The sequence below is a fragment of the Tamandua tetradactyla genome, chromosome 12 (genome assembly GCF_023851605.1).
Source record: "Tamandua tetradactyla isolate mTamTet1 chromosome 12, mTamTet1.pri, whole genome shotgun sequence".
Taxonomy (NCBI): Eukaryota; Metazoa; Chordata; class Mammalia; order Pilosa; family Myrmecophagidae; genus Tamandua; species Tamandua tetradactyla.
The window spans coordinates 65035508-65055443 of record NC_135338.1 but is presented as its reverse complement, the minus strand read 5'-3'; the positions used below and the strand labels follow the sequence as shown (position 1 = coordinate 65055443).

Below are 19936 nucleotides of genomic sequence, written 5' to 3'. Positions count from 1 at the left end.
CAAACCACCACAGGGCTCGTCACTTCCCATCACCTCACCCAACAGCCAGGAGGTCCAGGCTCCTGGACTTTAGGGAAGGAAGACATATGTGGGAGTGGGTATGGGATCAGCTCTACCCCAGACAATTCTGTCATGTCCATCTGTGTCTTTGGACACATGGCTTCAGTCTTCCTCGCCCTCAGTCTTTCCTCCTAGAAATGGCACTGACACATCCTCAGAGGATGCCTCATCCTCAGAGGATGCCTCCAGGCTTAAAGGACAGGAGGCTGGTCTCCCAGCCTCATATGTGTATTTTCTATGTCATCCTCCCATTTCACACAGGGAGACCAAGCCCAGAGAGGTGGAGTAATTTGTCCATGGTCACACAGCTAGGTGGGTGTTGTACTGCGATTCCAGCCCAGGGGTATCTGAACCCAGAGGCTGAGCTCTTAACCACTGCATGGATTCCGTGGGAAGCAAGAAAAACATAATTCACTGAGGGGAAATTCCACCGTTCCTGTTATATTCTTTGGATAAATATTGCCTTTTACAAGTTCAAGAATCCTACAAGGACCAGTAACACTGGCTGCTTCTGGGGAAGGGGACAGAGTGAAGAAGAACAAGAAAGAGACTTGTCACTTTATATCCTATTGACCCTTTTAAATACTGGACCTTATAAATATGCTCTAAGACATTATCACAATTAAAACTGAAAACCTTTTTTTCTTAGCCCACCTTTTTCTTTATTTCAGTGTCTGTGCACATGATATAGGTCATATGTGAGGTGACACACAGATGCTCAAATACGCTGAAAACTGAAAAGTTTCAACAAAGTTGAAAAGGATTATAGGTGGGTGGGTGGATGTGCAGGTCGAGAAAAGTCCTAGGAGGAGAACAGGTCTCTGCAATGGCTACTGCAGGCTCCTGGGACCCCAGGAGAGGAGTGGACCCAGGGGAGGGTGTGACTTGTCCAAGGCTGGTTCCCCACGAGTGTTTGCAGAGCAGGGACCCAGGAGGTGGGCTAAGAACTCTGGGGGCACGCACCCACAGGAGATCCTGGCTCCTGCCAGGCAAGTTCCCTCCATACCACAATCAATACTCCCTACTAAGGGGTGCCTGAATTGTCATCCAGCAGGACATGACCCTCCAGACGTGGGGTGGGTGGTTTGGCCCTGTGCCACCAGAGCTTGCTGTGTGCCTTCAGCTGTGCAACGAGGGGCTGGTCCCCCCTGTGGAGTCCATGATCGTCTCACTGCAGGGCTGGTCACAAGACAGCTGCCCAGCCCTGCAGACCGCGTGACTGTGGAAGGACAATGTCGTGAGGTGGGGTGGGGGTGGGGCGTGGGCAGCCCTGGCCCCGCCCCCAGGCCTGAGGTAACTGGCAGACAGACACTGACCTTGGCGGGCAAGTCTCCAAGCTGTCCCTGCCGGAGGTTCCAAAGGCACCTCTTTGAGGCAACAAAGGAAGGCGGTTAGGTCGTATAGTTGTGGTGACCCTATAGCGTCCCTCCCTTCTCAGGCAGCAGGGAAAGATCCTGCAGCAAGATCTAAGACCAGATCCCAGAGCAGCAAGGACGCCGTTCCAGTGTACAGCGGGCCTCCCAAGGACGGGGGCCTGGAAGAAAAGGTCAGGGTCACCAGGCGAGGAAGGAAGAGGGAGAGGCCATCCAGGCACGCTATGCCACGGCTGACCGCCATGTCTGGTGTGTCCTTTGTGCCAGGACCTCCAGGCTCATTGACCTGTGAGCTCTCGGGTCGGCTGGACCCTCTCTCCTGCGTGGCAGACAAGACAGAGTCTGAGAGGAAGGTACCTCCAGGTGACCAGTAAGAACCCAGCACAGCTGGGGTCCACAAACAGTCCTGCGGACTCCACCTCGAGGGCTTTCCCACCACGACACACAACAGCAGGAGCAGGGGCAGGGCCCGGGCAGCAGAGGACCAGAGGGAGAGGCAGCCACCGAGGGCCGCTTGGCCCAGCCTGAGGCAGGAGGACATGCACATCTCCTCCCCTCCCAATACCTCACGTGCTGTCCTTGGCCAGGTGTGTTGTAGTTCATCAGACCTCGGCACCCTGCCTTGGGCCGTCCTGCCCTCTGGACCCTGTGCCTTCCCTTTGCTCTCCTAGCCTGGCTTGGGCCCAAGCCCAAGAAGCTTCTCAGAGCAGGCCCAGGGACAGAAATGGAAGCCACCTCCTGTTCACGAAGGAACCCAGGAAACCGGTGGTCAAGCTGAGCCACTCAGGCAAGAAAGAGGGAAGCCAGGCAGAGGCTGGGAACCAGGGGCCATCTGGCCAGGCCTGGGTTCCAAGCTCTCCAGGCAGAATAAGATGTCCCCAGGTTATGCTGTCCTAGGGAGGGGCTGAGGCCAGGCAAGCCTCTTCCAATCCAAGGAGCTCTGAAAGGGGCTAGCATATCCCTTCAATGCGCGCGCGCACACACACACACACACGTATACTTCCTTATCAGCAGGACAATCTGGCCAGTGAATCCGGAAGCTGTTCTCTGAGAGCAACCCACCCCCAGGCCCCCATGCCTAGCCTAGACAACAGGGTGGCCAAGGAAACGCTCCAGGCTCTTTGCAAGGCCTCCAAGGACCTGCCCCAGGACAGAAAGGTCAGCACTCAGAGACCTGGGCCTGAGCCAAATCACCCCCTGGTGTTCAGCCCCACTGAAGGCGCTCTCCTAGGAGCTGGGCATGGCCTCATTCCCACCCCGGTAAGGCCTTGGGACATCAACCCAGCCGCCAGACGCCATTGGGCACACGGAACATGCACACCCGTGTGCACACCTACCACAAGTGCAGAGCGTTGAGTACACACGTGCACACGGTTCCTGCCAGGAAGACCCTGACTTCCTGTCACTTGGCCTCTAAATCCTCAGGAAGACAGTCCTGGTCAGTCTGAACCCCCGTGCCATCAGGGAACCGTGACATGCTGAGCGTCTCTTCCCAGCTCCCTTGGGTTCTTCCCTATTCAGTGACCCCTACCCACCTCGGGCTGTCATCCACACTTAGGGTCCTCACCCGGCACCCAAGACCTTCTCAGCATCTTCTTGAACCATGGCCTTCTTAGAGCCCTGGGAACATGGGTTCTGAAGGGGCAGGAGCCTGGCTTTAGGGTTCACACTATGTCACCCTCCCAGCTGGGAAGCATCCCCATTTCACAGCTGGAAAAGCTGAAATACACAGAGGAGAGGGAATATGCCAAGTCTCATGACTGGAATGAGGCAGAGCCATGACTGACAACCCCCATCCCTCCACCCCCTCACTACCCCGGCCTGGAAACACGTTTCCAGGTCCCTCCACGTCCAGCCCAGGGCCTCAGTCAGGCACAGCTAGAGGCTGTAGAGGGGCCTGAGCCTCAAACGGGGTGAGAGCACCCAGGGCCCGACCATTTCAAGGCTTCCCACGCCCCCACCTGCTGCCCTGCAACTCCTACCCAGGGTGCTGCTAGCCACTGCTGTCCCATTGTGGGGTCAGGCAGGGGAGAGGCTGACCTGTCAATCACCTGCCCTTCCCTTGGATGTCTCCCCTAAGGGCAGGGTCACCCTCTCTGGATGTCCTAACCCTGTGTTGAGGTTCTCGGGCCACCCATAGGCCTCAGTTTCCCTATGGCCACCAGGATGGCTGGCCAGTGTTTCAGGACTCACATGCACCCTGCCCCACACCCAGCCCTGAAGCTGGGAACTCCCGCACCTCTCCACTTCCTCATTTCTGCCCCACCTACCCCAACCTCCTCACCCCACCCTACTGGATTCACAGCCCAGGGAGGTTTAGATTCCCTCCAGCCCCCTGCCTGCCCCGCCCCTGACCCCAACTCCAGGGCACCCACGGTTGGGTGGGAGGAGTACCCTGGCACCTGCTCCCAGGGAAGATGATACCCTCCCCCAGCACTCAACCCACTCTCTCCGGAGCCCCTCAGAAATGCAGCTCTGTGCTTGGGCCTGGGATGGGGAGAAGGGGAGAATGGCCTGAGCACTGCCCCCACCCTCCTGGCTGTCCACACTGTAAGGTCCAGGAGGTGCTGGGTGGGAGCTGGGTCGGCCACGCGGGGGCCCCACAGCATCAGAACCCTTGCCCTATCCCTGAGAGAGTCAACTTTACTGAGCATCCGGGACGTGGCCCACCTATAGTAACCCCCCTCTCTAACCTTGCCCTTCCCCTTCTGCCAAGGTTGGGGTCAGGCCCGGAGACAGGTGAGGTCTGCTGCGGGGGAGCTGGCGTGCTGGAGGCACCTGTAGCAGCCTGTCTGAGCCGCTCCCTGTCACCTTCCCCATTTCAGAGGTTCAGCCCCCCTGGCCAGCCAGGGGCTGCCAATGCAAATTGGTTTCCCAGCAGCCTCCCCCCGCAAGCTGGGCCAAATTTTATGCCTAGCATTCCCTGAGATGATTTGGAGTGGGGGGCAGGGGAAATGCAGGGTGCACATTCAAGTAGTCTCCTGGTAGTCACAGATACAGTCCCCTGACCCTCTCCAGCCAGAGCTGAGATCTGCAGGATCACCGTCCCCCCCATACACACCCACACACACCCACACACACACATGCCAGCATTCCACGGGGCATGCAGGGCAACTGGATAACTTTCACAACTGGGAAGTCCCTCCCACATCCAACCCAAATACCCCAAGCTGCAGAACAAGCCTTGACTCCTTGTCCACCAAAGACACAGCCAGCCCAGAAGGTGACAGAGCAGGACCCAACCCTGCTGAACCAAGGTCCTTTGGCATGAGGTCAGTGAGCAGGTGTGGGCCTTCTATGCTCAGGACCTGCCTCAGTCTCCCCATCCATAGAATGGGGCGACAGGAAGGAAAGGGCTGTCCAACACACAGAGTCATCACAGGGACCTCCAGCTGGTCCTCGGTGCGCGGGGACCCAGGCCTCCATCCCAGCCAGTGTGGCAGCGTCGCCTCCTTAGGGAGGCTACATTTCAATTCCCATTTATTTAAAAAATAAATACCCTATTCTTAACTGGAGGTGGTGCAGGACAGTCAGCTGGGAGGCCTCCCGGGGAGTAGCACTAAGGGAGCCTCTGGCCCCCAGGAGACTCTGGCGCAAATTCCTAAAATGCCTCTAGCACCGTAGTTCTTCGGCCCCCGCAGCCGTGCACGGCTGAAGACAAAACTTCCATGACTCGGCTTCAGGGAGGGGCGCAGGGCCGAGAGTGACTCCCTGAGCTCCCACCTTGATGCTGCCAGCCTGGGAATGGGTGCCTGGGGGAGGGTGGCTGACACTCACCTATGCCCACACGCCTGAGCCTGAGGTCCCTCTACCCAGTGGAGAGACAGAGGCAGGAAAGTGGCACATTCACAGACAGGCACACCTTGATCTCCCCAAAAAGCACACGGTCCCTGGTGGTCCCGGTGGTCTCAGGGCCCTCCGCCCTCAACAGGTCCTGGGTGTGCCGCCAGAGGCGCTGGTTCCTTAGCCGGCCCAGTCCGCGCAGTGCCAGGATGGCCCGAATGTGTTCCCACCTGCAGAGACAGCGGCCCCCTCACTGCAGACCTAACACCTCCACGGACACCCTCAGCCCCAGGACATGGTAACCCCACGGTATAGGCCTCCCCTGGGCTGTTGCTGTAGGATGAGTGCACCCAGGGTTCCCAGAGCAGCGTCTGTGAGGGGGGGAAATGGCCAAGGGGAGAAGGGGCAGTACTGGTACATGAGGTGCAAATGGCTGGGTCTGCAAGGGTGCAGGGCCCTAGGGAAGGGGCAAGGGGCAAGGGGGCGCGTGGGCCTTGGGAAGAGGCTGGAGCCTCCTGCTGGTAGCACTGCTGGGCAGAATCCAGCCAGGCAGAAAGGAGAGAGGCACCATGGAGGCAGGAGCAAGGCACAGGGCCAGGAAGGGTGGGGTGACTCGAGGGCTGAAGGCAGGAGCCCAGGAGCGAGGGCTGGTCCCTCTGAGCCAATGCCTGGGAGACTGGCCTGGCCCCAGCCTGTGCTCGCTGGAGGCAGGAAACTCGTTCGGGACACTGTGGGGTCGGGAAGAGGCTGGGCCGGGGGTTTCTGAGCCTTCCGCTCCTGGAATCTCCAAGGCCACAGAGATATTCGAGCTGGGATTTCCACTGGTTTCCATGAGTCATCGTCTCCCCAACACACACCCCGGGATCAAAGCCTCCTTCCTCCCAGCCGGGTCTCAATGGCAGCGAACCTCCCAGAGAAGGCTGTCCCCTGGGCGGAACGTGTGTCCCTCTCAGACTCCTGGGGCCAGGCCACTTCCCCAGCAGACTGTTGTGAGTGGCACCAAGTCTCCTCCCCCAGACTCCCCAAACTCCAGGCCGGCCCACGCCGCCCCACGGGATTCCCAAGCCGGTGCACCTCCTCCCTCGGACGCTGGGGACTGGGACCGTGACTGCTCCCACCACAACAGGCCAAGAACAGGTGCACGGGTGGTTCGAAGGCCCCGTGGCCCTCTGCACGTGCGCGCACAGGTCCAGGCCCGTTGGGGCGCTGCTAACCACCTGCCACATCCAGCTAGAGACTCCCCTGCTTCTCACTCCGCTCCTCCCATCGCAGCCACTTGGGCCCCTTCCCTAGACGTCAATCACCGCGGTGCTGGGTCAAAACCTAGTGGGGAGCAGGTGAGGCACACACCTGATGTCCGGGTAGCTCCAGATGAGCCTCTCCAGGTGGCTCCTGATGTTGTCTTTGTTCGTCTCCCCCAGGATATCGGCCACACACGGGATGGCCGTGCCCAGCCACGTGGCCTCAGAGCCCTACAGAGACAGGGTGGCGGGTGCAAGGCGGGCCCTTCCTCCACGGGACACAGCAGGGGAGGCCCCTGGCTGCCCCTGCCCACAGCCATCCACTGGGCACCTCTCAGCCCTGTTGCAGCCCCTCCCAGAGGATGGGACGAGGCCTTGGTCCCCAGGGCTCATCTGCCACGCATTATTCCTCTCCCTCCCCACCACGCAATAGGCAGAGGCTTCTGCCTTCTTGGTCCATGTGAGAAAACTGTGTCTGGCCCAGGCAGAGCGGCGGGAAGTCCCACACGCGTGGGGTCCAACTGCCTAGCAAAGGGGGGAGCGGGATGTTGATGAGCTTCAAGGTCTCCGCCCACCAGATGTGGCTGTGACCCTGATCCCTTCCCCCACAGACCCACAACTGGTAGGCAAATGCTTGCAAAGTGATGCCCAAATTGGCCCCGTCCAAGCTCTGCCCGCTGCCTAGCCCCTCCTCCCAACTGGTGGAGGGGGACACTGCGCTAGGGCCCGTGGAATCCGCCCCCACGTTGGGGGCACGGATGGAGGGGCAGCAGGCAGGTCATCCTGCGTGGAAGTGCTCTGAGACAGGCCGGCTCTACTCTACCAGGCCTCGGAACGTGTCATCAATGGCCTGGGAGTCCTGGCTCATCCTCTGGGAGGCGGTCACACGCTTACAGCTCCAGATGCACGTGCACAGCCTCAGTGCCTGCGCCAGGTACTCGCGGACCACGTAGCGGTGCAGCTCGTGCAGAGTCTCCTGGGTGGGCCCGGGTGGGGGTCAGCTGGGGCGGTGCTCTGAACTCGCTCCGCCTGTGGCCCCCACGTTTCCCACACTCCACAGTCCTGCCGTACCTGTGCGCACGGTGGGGTCACATGTGACAGACGACGGGCAAAGGCCACGACCTTGTCCATGACAGGCTGCAGCGTGTCCTCTGTCAGCCAGGACTTGCTGCACACAACCCTGAACAGAGGCTGTGGGGCCAAGAGAAAAGAGTCTTCCCACCCTGTGCTTTCCACCACCACACTCTCCTCCCCTCCCCACATGGAGCCTGGTCCCTCCTGGCAGGCCCCGTTCATATACAGCAACAATCTGTCACCAGGAGGGCACTTTGGGCTGCTACCTGGTCTCTTCTCCACCAGATTCCCTTGTACCATCTCCTCTCCATTCGGGAACTAGGTCACTAGGCCTATGCCAGGAATCGCTCCCAGGGTGTGCCCTGGGCCTCCAGGTGCCAGTGAGAGCCGAGGTCTGGTTTCTTAGACATACCCTTGGCTCACACCCATGTGGGTTGGGTCGTCAACCCTGAGAGGTAGAGACTGTCCCTGTTCAGCTGGGAACTTGCCTGGGTCCTCTCTCATTCCCCACACACAGCACTGAAATGGCCCCTGGAGTTACATGGACACTGTGACCTGCTGCCCATGGAAAGTGGGGAAAGACAGGCAGGCCTCAAACGTCTGGGGCGGGGCGGGGAGTCCGTCCCAATCACCTGTGCATCGCGCTGCAAGACCTGGAGCAACTGCTTCTGGAAGCTGCAGATGGCTGCTGCCAGGGGCTGTTGCAGCTCGTCAAAGGCTCCCGGGAACGTGGCCGGGAGACTGGTCCTGGGGAGGGGCCAGGACAGGTGAAGAAAGGGTGAAGGGGCACAGGCTGGGTACCGTGCCAACTGAATTCACTTAGACTACAATGTGAAGGTCAGCCCTTGGGACCACACTGTATCTTGGGGGCAGAGACAAATGAGGAGACAGCACCAAAGCCCCAGAGCCAATCATAGGAAGGTCAGTGGAGAAGGCATGGCCCAGCCCATGGCAGAACTCCCCTCTGGCAATGTTGGACTGAGCACACCATCCCCATTGGTGACAGAGCAGTGGAGAATGGCGGGCACAGGTAGGACTCTCCTTTTCAGCCTCATAACTTACCCCCCCACCTCCGGAAGGTGACTATGTCCTCATTTCAATGTTGAGGAAACTGAGGCCTAAGCTCTTGCCAGTTCCCATAACCCAGGAACACAGGAGGACAGGTGGGGGTTCTCTCAGGGTCAGGGCCCGGAAGCCGCCTTCAAATGAGGCTCCCTGCCTGTGCCACCCCTGATGGAGATGCCCGGGACTCAAGCGCGCCCATTCCCGCCGCGGCCGCCTTCTGCAGCCGCCTTCCCTGCGCTCGCTCGCCCCCTGCAGGCCGCGCCTGGGACGACAGAGCCCGGGCGCCGAGACCCACCTCAGCTGCTCGCAGGCGTTGATGTAGGCGCCCAGGTACGGCTCGCTCACCGCCCCCGACTCCACGCAAGCCTTTTCAAAACTGGGGATGGGGGGCGCCAAGTTCGTGGGGACCCAGCCCGGCCCCATCTCAAGGTCCCCACCCGACCCCATGCCTTGGGATGGGGCCGCTCCCTCCCAGTGCTCACACCTGGCCCCTGGCCCGGCCCCTTTCCCCAGCACCTGGGCACAAAGAGGCCGAACGCCCTCGCGCAGATCCTCAAGGTGGTGGCCTCCAGCTGCGCCGAGACAGCGCGGGCCGCCTCCACGTGCTGGTCCACGAGCTGCGAGCATGGGACGCGCTCAGCGCCTGTCCTCCCCCTGTCTGGTCCACCGATGTCCCCAGCCCAACTCGCTCTCCCTTGGCTCCTTCCAGGTGCTCCCGCGCCCGCGACAGCCCCCTGGGGAGCCAACCCTCCCCACCCCCACACGTGCTGGCCACCTGCCGAGCCAGGAATGTTCCCCCGGGCTACCAGCCTTGCCCAGTGCCCCGGGGGCCCGAATCACGCCCCCTGCAATGGGGAGGGAGGTCAGGATTGGTTAGTGCCCCAAGCCTGAAGCCAGAACACACACATCCGCCCCTCTGCCTGGTGCCCGGGTCGCACCATGTGCACATCGATGGACAGTGGACGGTGGTAGAGGCCCTGCAGCACGTCGGGGGCCTCAGCGGCCTCCCAGCAGCTCTGCTCCAGCTGCAGGATGTTTTCGAAGCAGCTGGTCATCTTCATCTGCGTGGGGAGCAGGGGTTCAGTGAAGCCCGGGCAGGTAGGTGGACCTCCCAGGCGATGTCTAGAGCCCTCTGGGGCGAAGCCCAGCTACAGGGTCATAGGCCCACAGGCCGGCACCCCTAGGAGCAGCCTCGGTGTGTGCATTACCTTTCCAAGGCGACCCAGGGCACCTTCCAGCAGTCCATTGGAGCCTTCAGCTTGGCCCCACCCCTTCAGCCCCGCCCCTCTGGTCTGGCCATGTCCCTGCTGTCCAGACCTGCCCCTCCAAGCTGGCCCAGCTTGGTCCTCACCTCCAGGAATCTGGCATAGTCGTTCTCTAGTCGATCCCACACGTCTGGTGGCAGCAGCGGAGGTAGCGGCTCTGAGGGGAGTGGCAGGTCTGGAGCACCCGGTAAGACAGAACTGGAAGGCCGGACGCAGGCTTGAGGACATGGGCAGGCTCCCATTCCACAAAGGGCAGCAGCTGCCCCCCGCAACTACCCTTGGGCCTGGCTCAAAGACTGACACTCTCCCCATAGGGTTCCTGAACCTGGGCCATGTGCACACACTCACACACACACACTCACACATTCACCCACACTCAGGCCTGCCCTCCAGGGTCCTTTGCCATACTCCCTCCCAGAAGCTTCTGAGTGCTCCATTTCCTGGCACTCTTCACAACCGGCTGTGTGAGGATGAGGGCATGTAGTCGGCTGTCCAGTGACTTGGGGGCCAGGCTGCCTGGATGGTGACCTCTGCCCTCATGGTGGAGGTCACCCAAGACTGGACTCTAGGCCTCTGCTCCTACCAACCCCACCATCAGCACCACAGAGCTCAGGAACCTGCCGCCACCAGCCCACCCCAGGAAGGTCCAGAGAGGACAGGTACCTGCCTTGGGCCACAGGACAAGTGAACAGGTCAGAGGTCTCTGGGTCCCTTCCTCCAGCAGACCTCCTGCCAGTGCAGGTGGGAGGGCTCTTACGAGGGGAGGAGGGGAACATCCATTGCCACGTCACAGCTCAGAGTAGAGGCTCCTAGCAGCCTGTGCCTTGCACAAAGATTCCAGTCCAAAGGAGTTGGATGGGGATGTAATTGAATGCATACTAAGTGATGTGAGTGCCAGGCTGTATCCTACCAGGAGGGTTGCCCTTTTCTATTCACCCAAAGGTACTGAGCAGAATAGGACAGACCTTCTAACTGGTTCCTCTGCCCTAGTGGAACCCTGGCCTCCAATGCTTCCCGCCTTGGGAAACTCGCCTGCAAGTGACCACTTAGGAAACCCAGAGATGAAAGTGCACCATGGCCTTCCCCGCTGCCTCCAGGCCCAGAGATGCGTATGTGTGTGTTTATACAGGCCCAGGGGGATGTCTGGGACTGAGTCACCAGGCCCTGCCCCAAAAGGAAAGGGAGAAGGAAGATGCCCTGTGACAGCCCAGGGTCCTGAAGGCCTCCCCAATCCCAGGGCGGTAGTGCCAGCCCATCCCTGTCCCGCGGTGCTCCGGCCTGTAACCTCACCTGCTGTAGACGTTGGTGGCCCAATCCAGCAGGACATAGGGCTGCTCGCAGCCACGGGGGTCCTGCGCGAGCTCCCGGAGGCGCTGGGCCACGGCGCGGTGGAAGGCTTGCAGGTAGGTCTCCCATGCCCGGAAGCCGGCGGACGCGTATGCTGGCTGCACGTCCCTCCACACCTTCTGCAGGTCGCATCGGACCACGCGGCCGAGTTCGGCCAGGAGCAGCGCCAAGTGAGAAGGGCCCTCGGCTTCCCCTGGAGCCTCGCTCACAGCTACGCTTTGCACGCGCTCCTGTGCGCTCTGCTGCACCGCGTCCTCCCAGCGCTGGCGCCAGCGGCGCGGCGTGCATAGGAAGTCGCCGTCTGCGGAGTACACCGGGTGGGCCTCCTCCTCGGCGCGCACCACGCGGGCCAGCTCGCTGAGCATAGCGCCATCTACGCCGTCTAGTGCAAGTGTCTCACGCACAATGGCACTGATCTCCTCACCCAGCCTGTCGTAATGCATGGACACGTCCCAGGCACGTTTCCCGTAGTCAGTGGGGTTCTGCTCAAAGGCGCGAGAGGCCTTGGCGGCCAGCAGCCCCTTCTCCAGGCGCTGTAGCTGTTCGAAGGCAGCCAGCAGCTGCCATTCAGTGATGAGGTCGGCCACGGATTTGCCTTCTGCAGGGGACAGGCAGGTATGTGGGGTAGAGGGACCCAGGACCTCGGCCAGAACTAAGACATGTAGACCTTGCCCCACCCCCTATCCATCACCACCAGGGTGCAGTGGGATTCAGAGTGGGCCATGATGCCTGAGCCTGAGTGGAGATTCCTGTCCCCTGGTCCCAGAACACAACTCAAGACCTGCTCCAGGAACAACACTGCCCCCACTAGCCAAGAACCCTCCCTTGGACTCATCTTTGAAATGGCAGAACACCAGTCCCCAAGCCTAGATGAAAACAGCAATTTGGATCAGCAGTGGGGAACAAGATGGAGCCTGAGACTCCCAGCAATGGCCAACCCTGGCCTCTCCACCCTGGCACCCAGTTTGGATGAACTGGACATGGTGACATTACAGGCACCTCTACTGCAGGTCTAATGGGTCAGAGCTCAGGCTAGGCGTTTCCTTCCTTGCCCAGGCTCCTGCCCTAGTGCCCACTTCAGCAGCAGTCCCTGCTCCTTGCACCTCTCTCCAGGCCCAGCAGCCCTCTGCCTCCTGTACCCACCTCCTTCAGAATCCACCTCAGTGCATCCTCCTCTGACCAGCCACCCAGACCTCCCCTCTAGGCAACTATAGCTCCCCTGTACCCCTGTGACCCCAGATCAGAGAATGCCAGTGCCTTGCCATAGCCCTAGTTTGGGCAGGAACCCCCCACTGTGGAAGGCAGCTTGGGCTGTGCAGAGGCAAGAGCTCTTGGAGTCATGCAGATCTGGGTTCAATGCCATCCTCTCTATGTTTCTGAGCCTTACTTTTCTCATTTCCCCAGTGAGTGCTCACATGGAGGGTGGAGATGTAACAATAAATTAAGATTCAACAAATAATGATGACTGCATTGCTATATCAATGACTCTTATTTTTTAGTACATTGTACACTAGCCAGAAGGAAATATCTAGAATGACTGAACCCAGCTGTGCTGATCTTTAGGTTGTGATTGCAAAACCTTGTGACTGGCCCCACTTGTACCCCCTTACCTGTTTGACAACTTTAGAGTCTTGTGATCACAAAAGACAGCCCCTAATGTTTATTAATGAAGGAACCCTCCCCAAAGCCTGTTCTCTTACTAGATGGAGCTACAGCTAACCAAAACTGGCCTGCCTGCCATGCACAGGGGCTTAAACTTTAACCTATATCTGACCTTTACCGGGTTAGATTTCTTAAGTCATGCCTATCATCCAAGGCCACCATTTTCTTAAGAATGTTCTGTGACCAAGCATGGAACCATCTGCCCGTGTTCAGTGATTAGATCACCTCTAATGACATCATCTGGAGCCATTGTGCTCACTATTCTATTTTACCCCCCATTACACCTATTTTTTCTTTATTTGTTTTTTTTTAATTGAGAAAAATCTTAATACATACACTTTCTATATATTGCCCATCCCTTGAAACTAGAAAACTATCAGAATTTTAGACAGATTTTAGGCTGATGGGCCATTTGTTCTCCTTCCATAGCAATAAACTCTTTCTCCTTTTGAAACCTGGGTGCCATGGATTGGCTGTTATGTACACTGGGCAGAGAACAATGCATTTGATCCATATCAGGAGGGACTGGGAGGCCAGGATTCTGCTGCTCCATGGCCTGGCCTCAGTTTCCCCCCCTGCTCAGTGCTGTTTGTGAGGTTCTCACCTGATTCTGGTCCTAGTTCCTCAGACCCGACACCAGTTGGTGCCTGCCCGCTGACCCCGTCCATGCCCCTCAAGGATGCCGGGGGGCTGGGGGCCACCGCAGGGGCAGTGGGAACCTGAACTTCCACGGCAACCACACCCTGGTCCCGGGCCCATCGGAAGGACTGGAATAAGCGGGAGCTGCGCCGGAACAAGCCCAGGTCCTTGGCACCGTCCCCAACCGAGGCCCGTTGGTTTCCCCAGGAGAAAGCCCGCCGAAAGGTGCCCAGTCTGGGCCGCGCAGTGTCCTCGCAGTGGGTGCCGCTCACAGGTCTGGGACCCCGTGTTGGACGCAACTGTTGGATCGGGTCCTGGGAGCTCGGCAGCTCGGGCCCAGAGGTCAGTATCCAGGGCAATGGCATCTTGGTGACAGGACAGCTGAGGGTGAAAACAAGACTTAAGAGGCCTGGGGGGTACGGGTGGTGTTCAGCCCTAGGGAACAGACGCAGAAACCCAGGAGAGACCTGTGGGGCTGGCCGGGCCCAGGGGCTTGATCAGGGAAGGCTTCCTGGAGGAAGTGGCCACCAAGCTATATAAGGGAAATGTCACCAGACAGCACTCATGGCTGGAGCCTTCTTTGGGCCAAGCCCCAGCTGAGTGCTGAGGTGTGGGCAGCCAATAGAAAGCTTTGCTGACACTCCCAGCAGGTGCTGCTCCAGATGCCCCCCCACACCGCACAACTCCTCACGTGGCCCTCTGGGACAGACTCTGCTCCATGCCCCTCCTCAACAGAATTCGAGAGGGTAGTTCAACATGCAATGTCTGGGGCTCATCCCAAACCCACAGCCCATAGATAGGGGCTGGGCCCGGCAGCCACATGCAGGACTCCCAGGACTTTGGGCTCTTACAGCCTAATATGCCGCTCCCACCCCCTTCACCACCCTCCAGAGCCCTCAGTTCACACCCACATTATCCAAACAGGCCTATTGTTTCCACTCAGGGAGGAGCACAAGGAGGGACCCTCTGTGGGTGTCCATCCCCTTTCCTGGACTGCGGCAGAGACAGCAGAGACAGAGGCGAGGTCAGACCACAGGGTGACAAGCTAGGTCACCCCCAGCTTCCCGTGGTCAGCAGGAAGGTGGCAGAAGGGACCCCAAGTCCATATTTAACTTGGGGTTGGGAGGAGACTATGAACGCGGCCTCCCCCATCCCTAGCCACCCTATGGTGTTGCCCAGAACCATAGACCTCAGGGGGTGCAGGGGGAGCCCAAGGGCATGGGGTACTGGGCAAAGTTTGCCCTCCTCACACCCCCACCACCTGAGCTCCCAAATCCTGGTTTCTGAGGCCCGACCAGGGCTCCACCCCCACATCCTTCCACCCAGAGGGGCCTGGTGTTTCCTTTTCTGGCTTTAGGTTAGGCTGGGACTAGGAGAGAATGGAACATTCCAGACTTGCTGGAACCTCCTTTATCCCACTGTGCTTGCAGATACCAAAGATCAAAGGGGGGCATTGGCCAAGGATTCTCGGCTCCCTCCATGCCCCACCTTACCTCAAGTATCAAGACAAAGCCAGCACCCAATCCCTGGGTGACAGTGGGCACCAGGCCTTTTTGCCTGGGTGGAATGACCCTTGCCTGGGTCGACCAAAGTCGCCCTTCCTTGGGGCTACAGGAGGGCACAGGGAGCACCTGGAGGGCCTCTGACCACTGCCCTCCCCTGATACCAGGGCACATGGCCCTGCTCCTGACCCCACTCACACACGGCAAGGGAGCGCGGGCTTGGGAACCGCTTGTACTGGCCTCCGCTGTCCTCTCTCTGCTGGGGCCCCTCTCAGCACTAGACAAACGGTCTGACACCCCAGCAACGCTGGGTGGGGGGGGTGAACGGAATGGTTCTGACTTCTAGGCTCCCACTGGGCGCCCGGCCAAGCCCGGCACAGATCAGATCCACATGGCCACAGGATTACACGGTGTCATTCACCCAGTTTCCTAGATGTGAAAACTGGGGCTGAGAGAGGGGTAGGGTCTTGCCTCATGCCACACAGCTCAGGGGTCCACCTGGAAATCCAGGAGCCAAGGATCCCCTGCCCTGGGTCTCCCTGATCACTGTCTGTGGCATCTTATCTCCCGGCAGAGGGGCCCGGGGTGGCGATTCCCAGATGCCAGAAGTGGGATCCAGCAACTGCTGGAAGTGCTTCTCCCTGGAATCCTAGAACAGATTCTGCGGTAAGGACGGGCAGCTAGGCCGGTGGGTCCCTTGCAAGGTCACAAGGCTTAGCCTCCGCCAGGATGTCTTACCACCCTTGTTTCAAACCAGAGCTGCCCCAAAGGGCCACTGAGGTCCCCAGTCAGCCCCTACTCTGCCTGCCACTCCACCTCGACCCTGCTCTCAGCACCTTCCTAAGTCTTCCTTGACCTTCCCGAAGCACTAGCCCAGTGAGAACCTCCCGTGCTTTAAACCCTTGCGTGGTGCCCTCTGCCCTCAGGCCAAGCCCTGCCACCACCTGGCATTCAGAGCCCTCCCTTTCTGGACTGAACTTTCCCCACCATCCCTCCTGGGCCTCCCTGACACCTGAACCCCTCCAGTCTCCTCTCTGTCCCCTGCAAGCCCAGCCTCCCTGCCTCGGCCAAGGCCATGCCCCTTCTGTCTGCTTTCTGTGCTTTCCAAATCTGCCCTAGGTTTCAGGTTCCGGGCATGTGCACCCTCACCTCCAGTGTCTCTTAGCCTGCATGCACCCTCTGCCCTCACCCATCTGCTCAGCAGCCACTCAGGACCATCCCTGGGGACAGGTTGCCTCCTGGCTGGGCCTGGAAGCCTCCCTCTATCCACCTCCTCCCTCCTCATTACCCCATTGAAGGAGGGGCGAGCCGACCACCTTGAGGTTCCCCTCCTCAGCTGCACTAGCCAGGGACATCCGGGTGCCTATCAGACTGAGACACCTGCTGACCTTGCCACCCAGCATGACCTCTGGCTGATGGGCTGGCTCCCTCTATCCCTCTGTCTCTCTGTCCACAGCATCGCCACTATTGACCTCGGCTCCCTGCCTGGGGCTCAGAGCTGGCTGAGCTTCAAGGCCCTGAACCCCCGGCCCAGGGCCCAAACTCACTGTCTCAGCTGATGCGCCAGGGTGGGGCAGCGATACCAACAGCAGATGCGGTCACTGGGAGCTCCTACCCAGGCCCCCATGAGCTGTCAGACCTGAGCAGCAGGAAGGAAGGAAGCTGTCCCTCCCTTCAGCGCTCTTCTTCAGCCCCAGTCCAGGAGGCAGGTCACTTCCCCTACCGTGACCATCCTCCTGCCCAGCCCATGTCCCCTCCTCTCTCCACCTGCCACCCCCCAATCACCTGATTCCCCGCCCAGCCACCTAACTGTGTTCTTCCTGGACCCCCTCGGATTATCTCCAAAGAGCATCAGGGGCTTCCTGGGAAAATACAGACCTCCCTTGCAGTCGTCCCTTACAACCTGGAAGTCTCTTGGAAATGAGGACAAAACAAGGGTGTATGTTCTCACCATGGCCATGAACATCTCCCTGGAGAACCTCCCTGCCCATATCTGGCTGTCAAGTCCCCAAGGCTCCGCAGAAGTGGCTCCTCCTCCGACAGGCCTTCCCTGACCACCTAAACCCCGGCCGACACTCAGCGCCCCTTGCCTGGGACCTGGTTCCAGCCTGGGGACTTCTCCCATGGCTGAAGGACACTTGTAGGGTCTGGAGTGTCTCTCCCCCTTGACGAGGAGCCCCACAGGGCAGGATTTTTGCCTGACCCAGCACCCAGCTAGACAAGTACACGGTGAAGGCCCAAGGCAGATGAGCAAGTCTCACGTTTAGTGTGCGCTCATGTGTGTGTCTGCATCTTTGTGTGGCTGTTTTGCACATCTGTGCATTGGCCTGAGTGTGTCTCCCATACGTACGTGACTCTGTGCTTGTGGTTGTGTGCCTCCATGTGCCTGTAACAGCTTCTCCTTGTCAATCTGTGGATGTTCATCTGTCTATGTGCTTTTGCATGTGTGTGTGTATCTGTATGTATGTGTGTGTGTGTGTGTGTGTGTGTGTGTGTGTTCCCTGCCACCCAAGCTGGCACTCCATCATAGTCGGCCTGGGCTCCAAAGCCGTCACCCGAAGGCCACGGGCAGAACCAGAATCTTCTGCAGCCCCTGCAGGCCCTGCCCTCCTCCCCAACCTGTCCCACCTGCCAGGAACATACCTGCTAAGTGGACGAGACCCTGGCTCCGCAGTAGAACAGGCTGCCTGGGGGAGCTGCCTGAGTGGGGCCCTCACAGCCAGACCCCGGACTTGGTGCCACGGAGGGAACCACAGCGAGTGACAAACAACAGGGACTTCACACCTGTGGTCGGAACCCGCACCCACTGACCCCACCCTTCTCTTCCTCCCCCGTACTTTCACTTTCAGAAATATTCTATCCCCTTTCCATCCCAGTGACATTCACTCTGTCCTTTGATTCTGAGAATTCAGGGCTCAGACTGAGGGTCAGGAACCAAGGGGGAGGGCCAGGGGCCAGAGGAGGGGAGCAAGGGGAGGACAGCATGCCGGAGGTCAAGGCCATGGGGTGGTCTAAGCCGGGACAGCCCCCGCCTCCTGTGGACAACCTTCCTGTGGTCACACAAATCAGAAAGAACTGACACCGGCCTGGGGGAGCACCCCGTGCACTGTGCCCACAGAGATGGAGCCCAGAAGGACTCACCCTCCCGCAGAGGTGGGCACCAGGCCTACCCATTGGGTTCACCCCAGGCCCCCCGCCATGTCCTGCCTGGAGCTGAGGGCCAGGAGGGTAGCAAGGTGGGTCTGTCCTGGGGGTGGGGTGAGGTCTTCTAGGGAACAGGGAGGAGAAATGCTGCAAGCCATTGGACATTTCCAAGGGCTTCAGGGGCTAGCCAGAGAGACCGTGGCCCCAGAGGACAGACAGGGTGACACTGAGTGGCAAGGACGGGTGGCATTCAGGGCAGGGGTCAGGGCCTGAGCAAATGTGTGGAGGTGGACTTGAGCCTCAAATGGGGGACGCAGGCCTGCCAGAAAGCAGGAGGTGCACCTGGCCAAAGACACTTTGTGGGGTGAGTCCCTGAGCCTTCTCAGAAGGGGCAGCCCTACCTCTTCATGGGGGGATTCCTCTATGAGCGTCCTAGGAAATGAACTCAGGGAAAATCCAAGAAGAACAGATCCCAGCCTGTCCCAACCTGCGCTGGAGCCACTGGGGCTGTGATGTGGAGAGGGATGGTGCTTGGGAAGGGAGGGGCACAGAAAAGAGCAAAAACGGATATTGCAGGCTCATACACAGCAGATGGACCAGTCTGGGCACCTACTCCAGGAAGATCTCTGCTCAGCCATTTAGACCGCCAGCCCTGGCCTCCCCTCTCTGACCTGGGGCCATGAGGCACCCAGCTGGCCAGTTACACTCAAAGACACAGGGCCCTTCCCACTGGCCTGGGCTGCTATGCCCACCAGCCTCCAACACAGAGTCAGAAGGATCCAGAGATGGGAGGGACAGGCATAACTCAAGATGAAATCAGGTGAGGCTCGGGGACGAGGTGACTGTCCAGGGCTTCCAGTCGCAGCTCTGTCCTTTTTGGGAATTCCCAACCCCGTGAGATAGAAATTCTCAACGCATGCTGCAGAGGGTCACTGAGACTTGGTGGCCTGGGAACCTGCTCACGGGCACGCAGCTGGAGAGAGGGGCCAATAATCTCTCCTAGGTCTCTTGCTGTGAGGAATGCCAGTCCCTGGTGCCCCCTGGGGGCTCCCAGACTAAGAAGCACGTCCCTGAAAAGCTGGAGGTGGGGGAAAAGTCTGGGGATTTGCAGGAATTTGCAGTCCCTGAGGAACTGGCCTGGGGTTCGGATTGGGCTTGGCTGTCTTTCAGCAGGGCTTTCAGCAGGTTAAGTTGTCTTTAAAATGGGTAATCAGGGCGGGCCGCGGTGGCTCAGCGGGCAAGAGTGCTTGCCTGCCATGCCGGAGGACCCCGGTTCGATTCCCGGCCCTAGCCCATGTAAAAAACAAACAAACAAACAAAATATAATAAAACAAGAAAATGTTTAAAGATGTTTCCCTTTCTTCCTCCCTTCCTTCCTTCTATCCTTCCTTCCTTCTCTGTCTTTCCTTCCCTTCCTCCCTCTCTCTTAAAAAGAAAAAAAAAAAAAAAAAAAAAATGGGTAATCACTGCCTGGTGAGGGTTAAATCTCCACCAATATCACCATCACCCCACCCCCTACCTGCCATACCGGGAATCCAAAGGCATTCGTGCTTCCCCCATCTCCCTCACCCTGCATCTCCCATGTCAGCAAGTCCTGGCCCTGCCCCTGTGAAATGTTCCCCCACCCCCACCTCACTCCCTCCCCACTCCTGCTTCACCACCACCCCCCTGCCTCCGCAGGCTGCAGTGGGAGTCAGGGTGGGCCGTGATGCCTGAGCCTGAGTGGAGCTGCCTGTCCCCTGGTCCCAGCACACAACTCAAGACCTGCTCCAGGTAAAACA

At 59.3% G+C, this 19936-nt stretch overlaps 1 protein-coding gene across 1 annotated transcript; it reads right to left on the bottom strand.

Annotated features, from left to right (window-relative positions):
* Nucleotides 1-1468: 1468 nt before the first annotated feature.
* Nucleotides 1469-17908, bottom strand: LOC143651435 (exocyst complex component 3-like protein 4; the record flags this gene model as incomplete). The annotated part of the gene is made up of 13 exons (XM_077122317.1): nucleotides 17655-17908; nucleotides 13475-13890; nucleotides 11152-11806; nucleotides 9948-10059; nucleotides 9535-9657; nucleotides 9113-9213; nucleotides 8892-8972; nucleotides 8164-8278; nucleotides 7529-7648; nucleotides 7281-7433; nucleotides 6567-6688; nucleotides 5296-5446; nucleotides 1469-1594 (listed from the first exon to the last, which is right to left on the bottom strand). Coding segments are annotated over exons 1-13 (2514 nt in total), but the record flags the coding sequence as incomplete, so codon positions are not given.
* Nucleotides 17909-19936: the final 2028 nt, after the last annotated feature.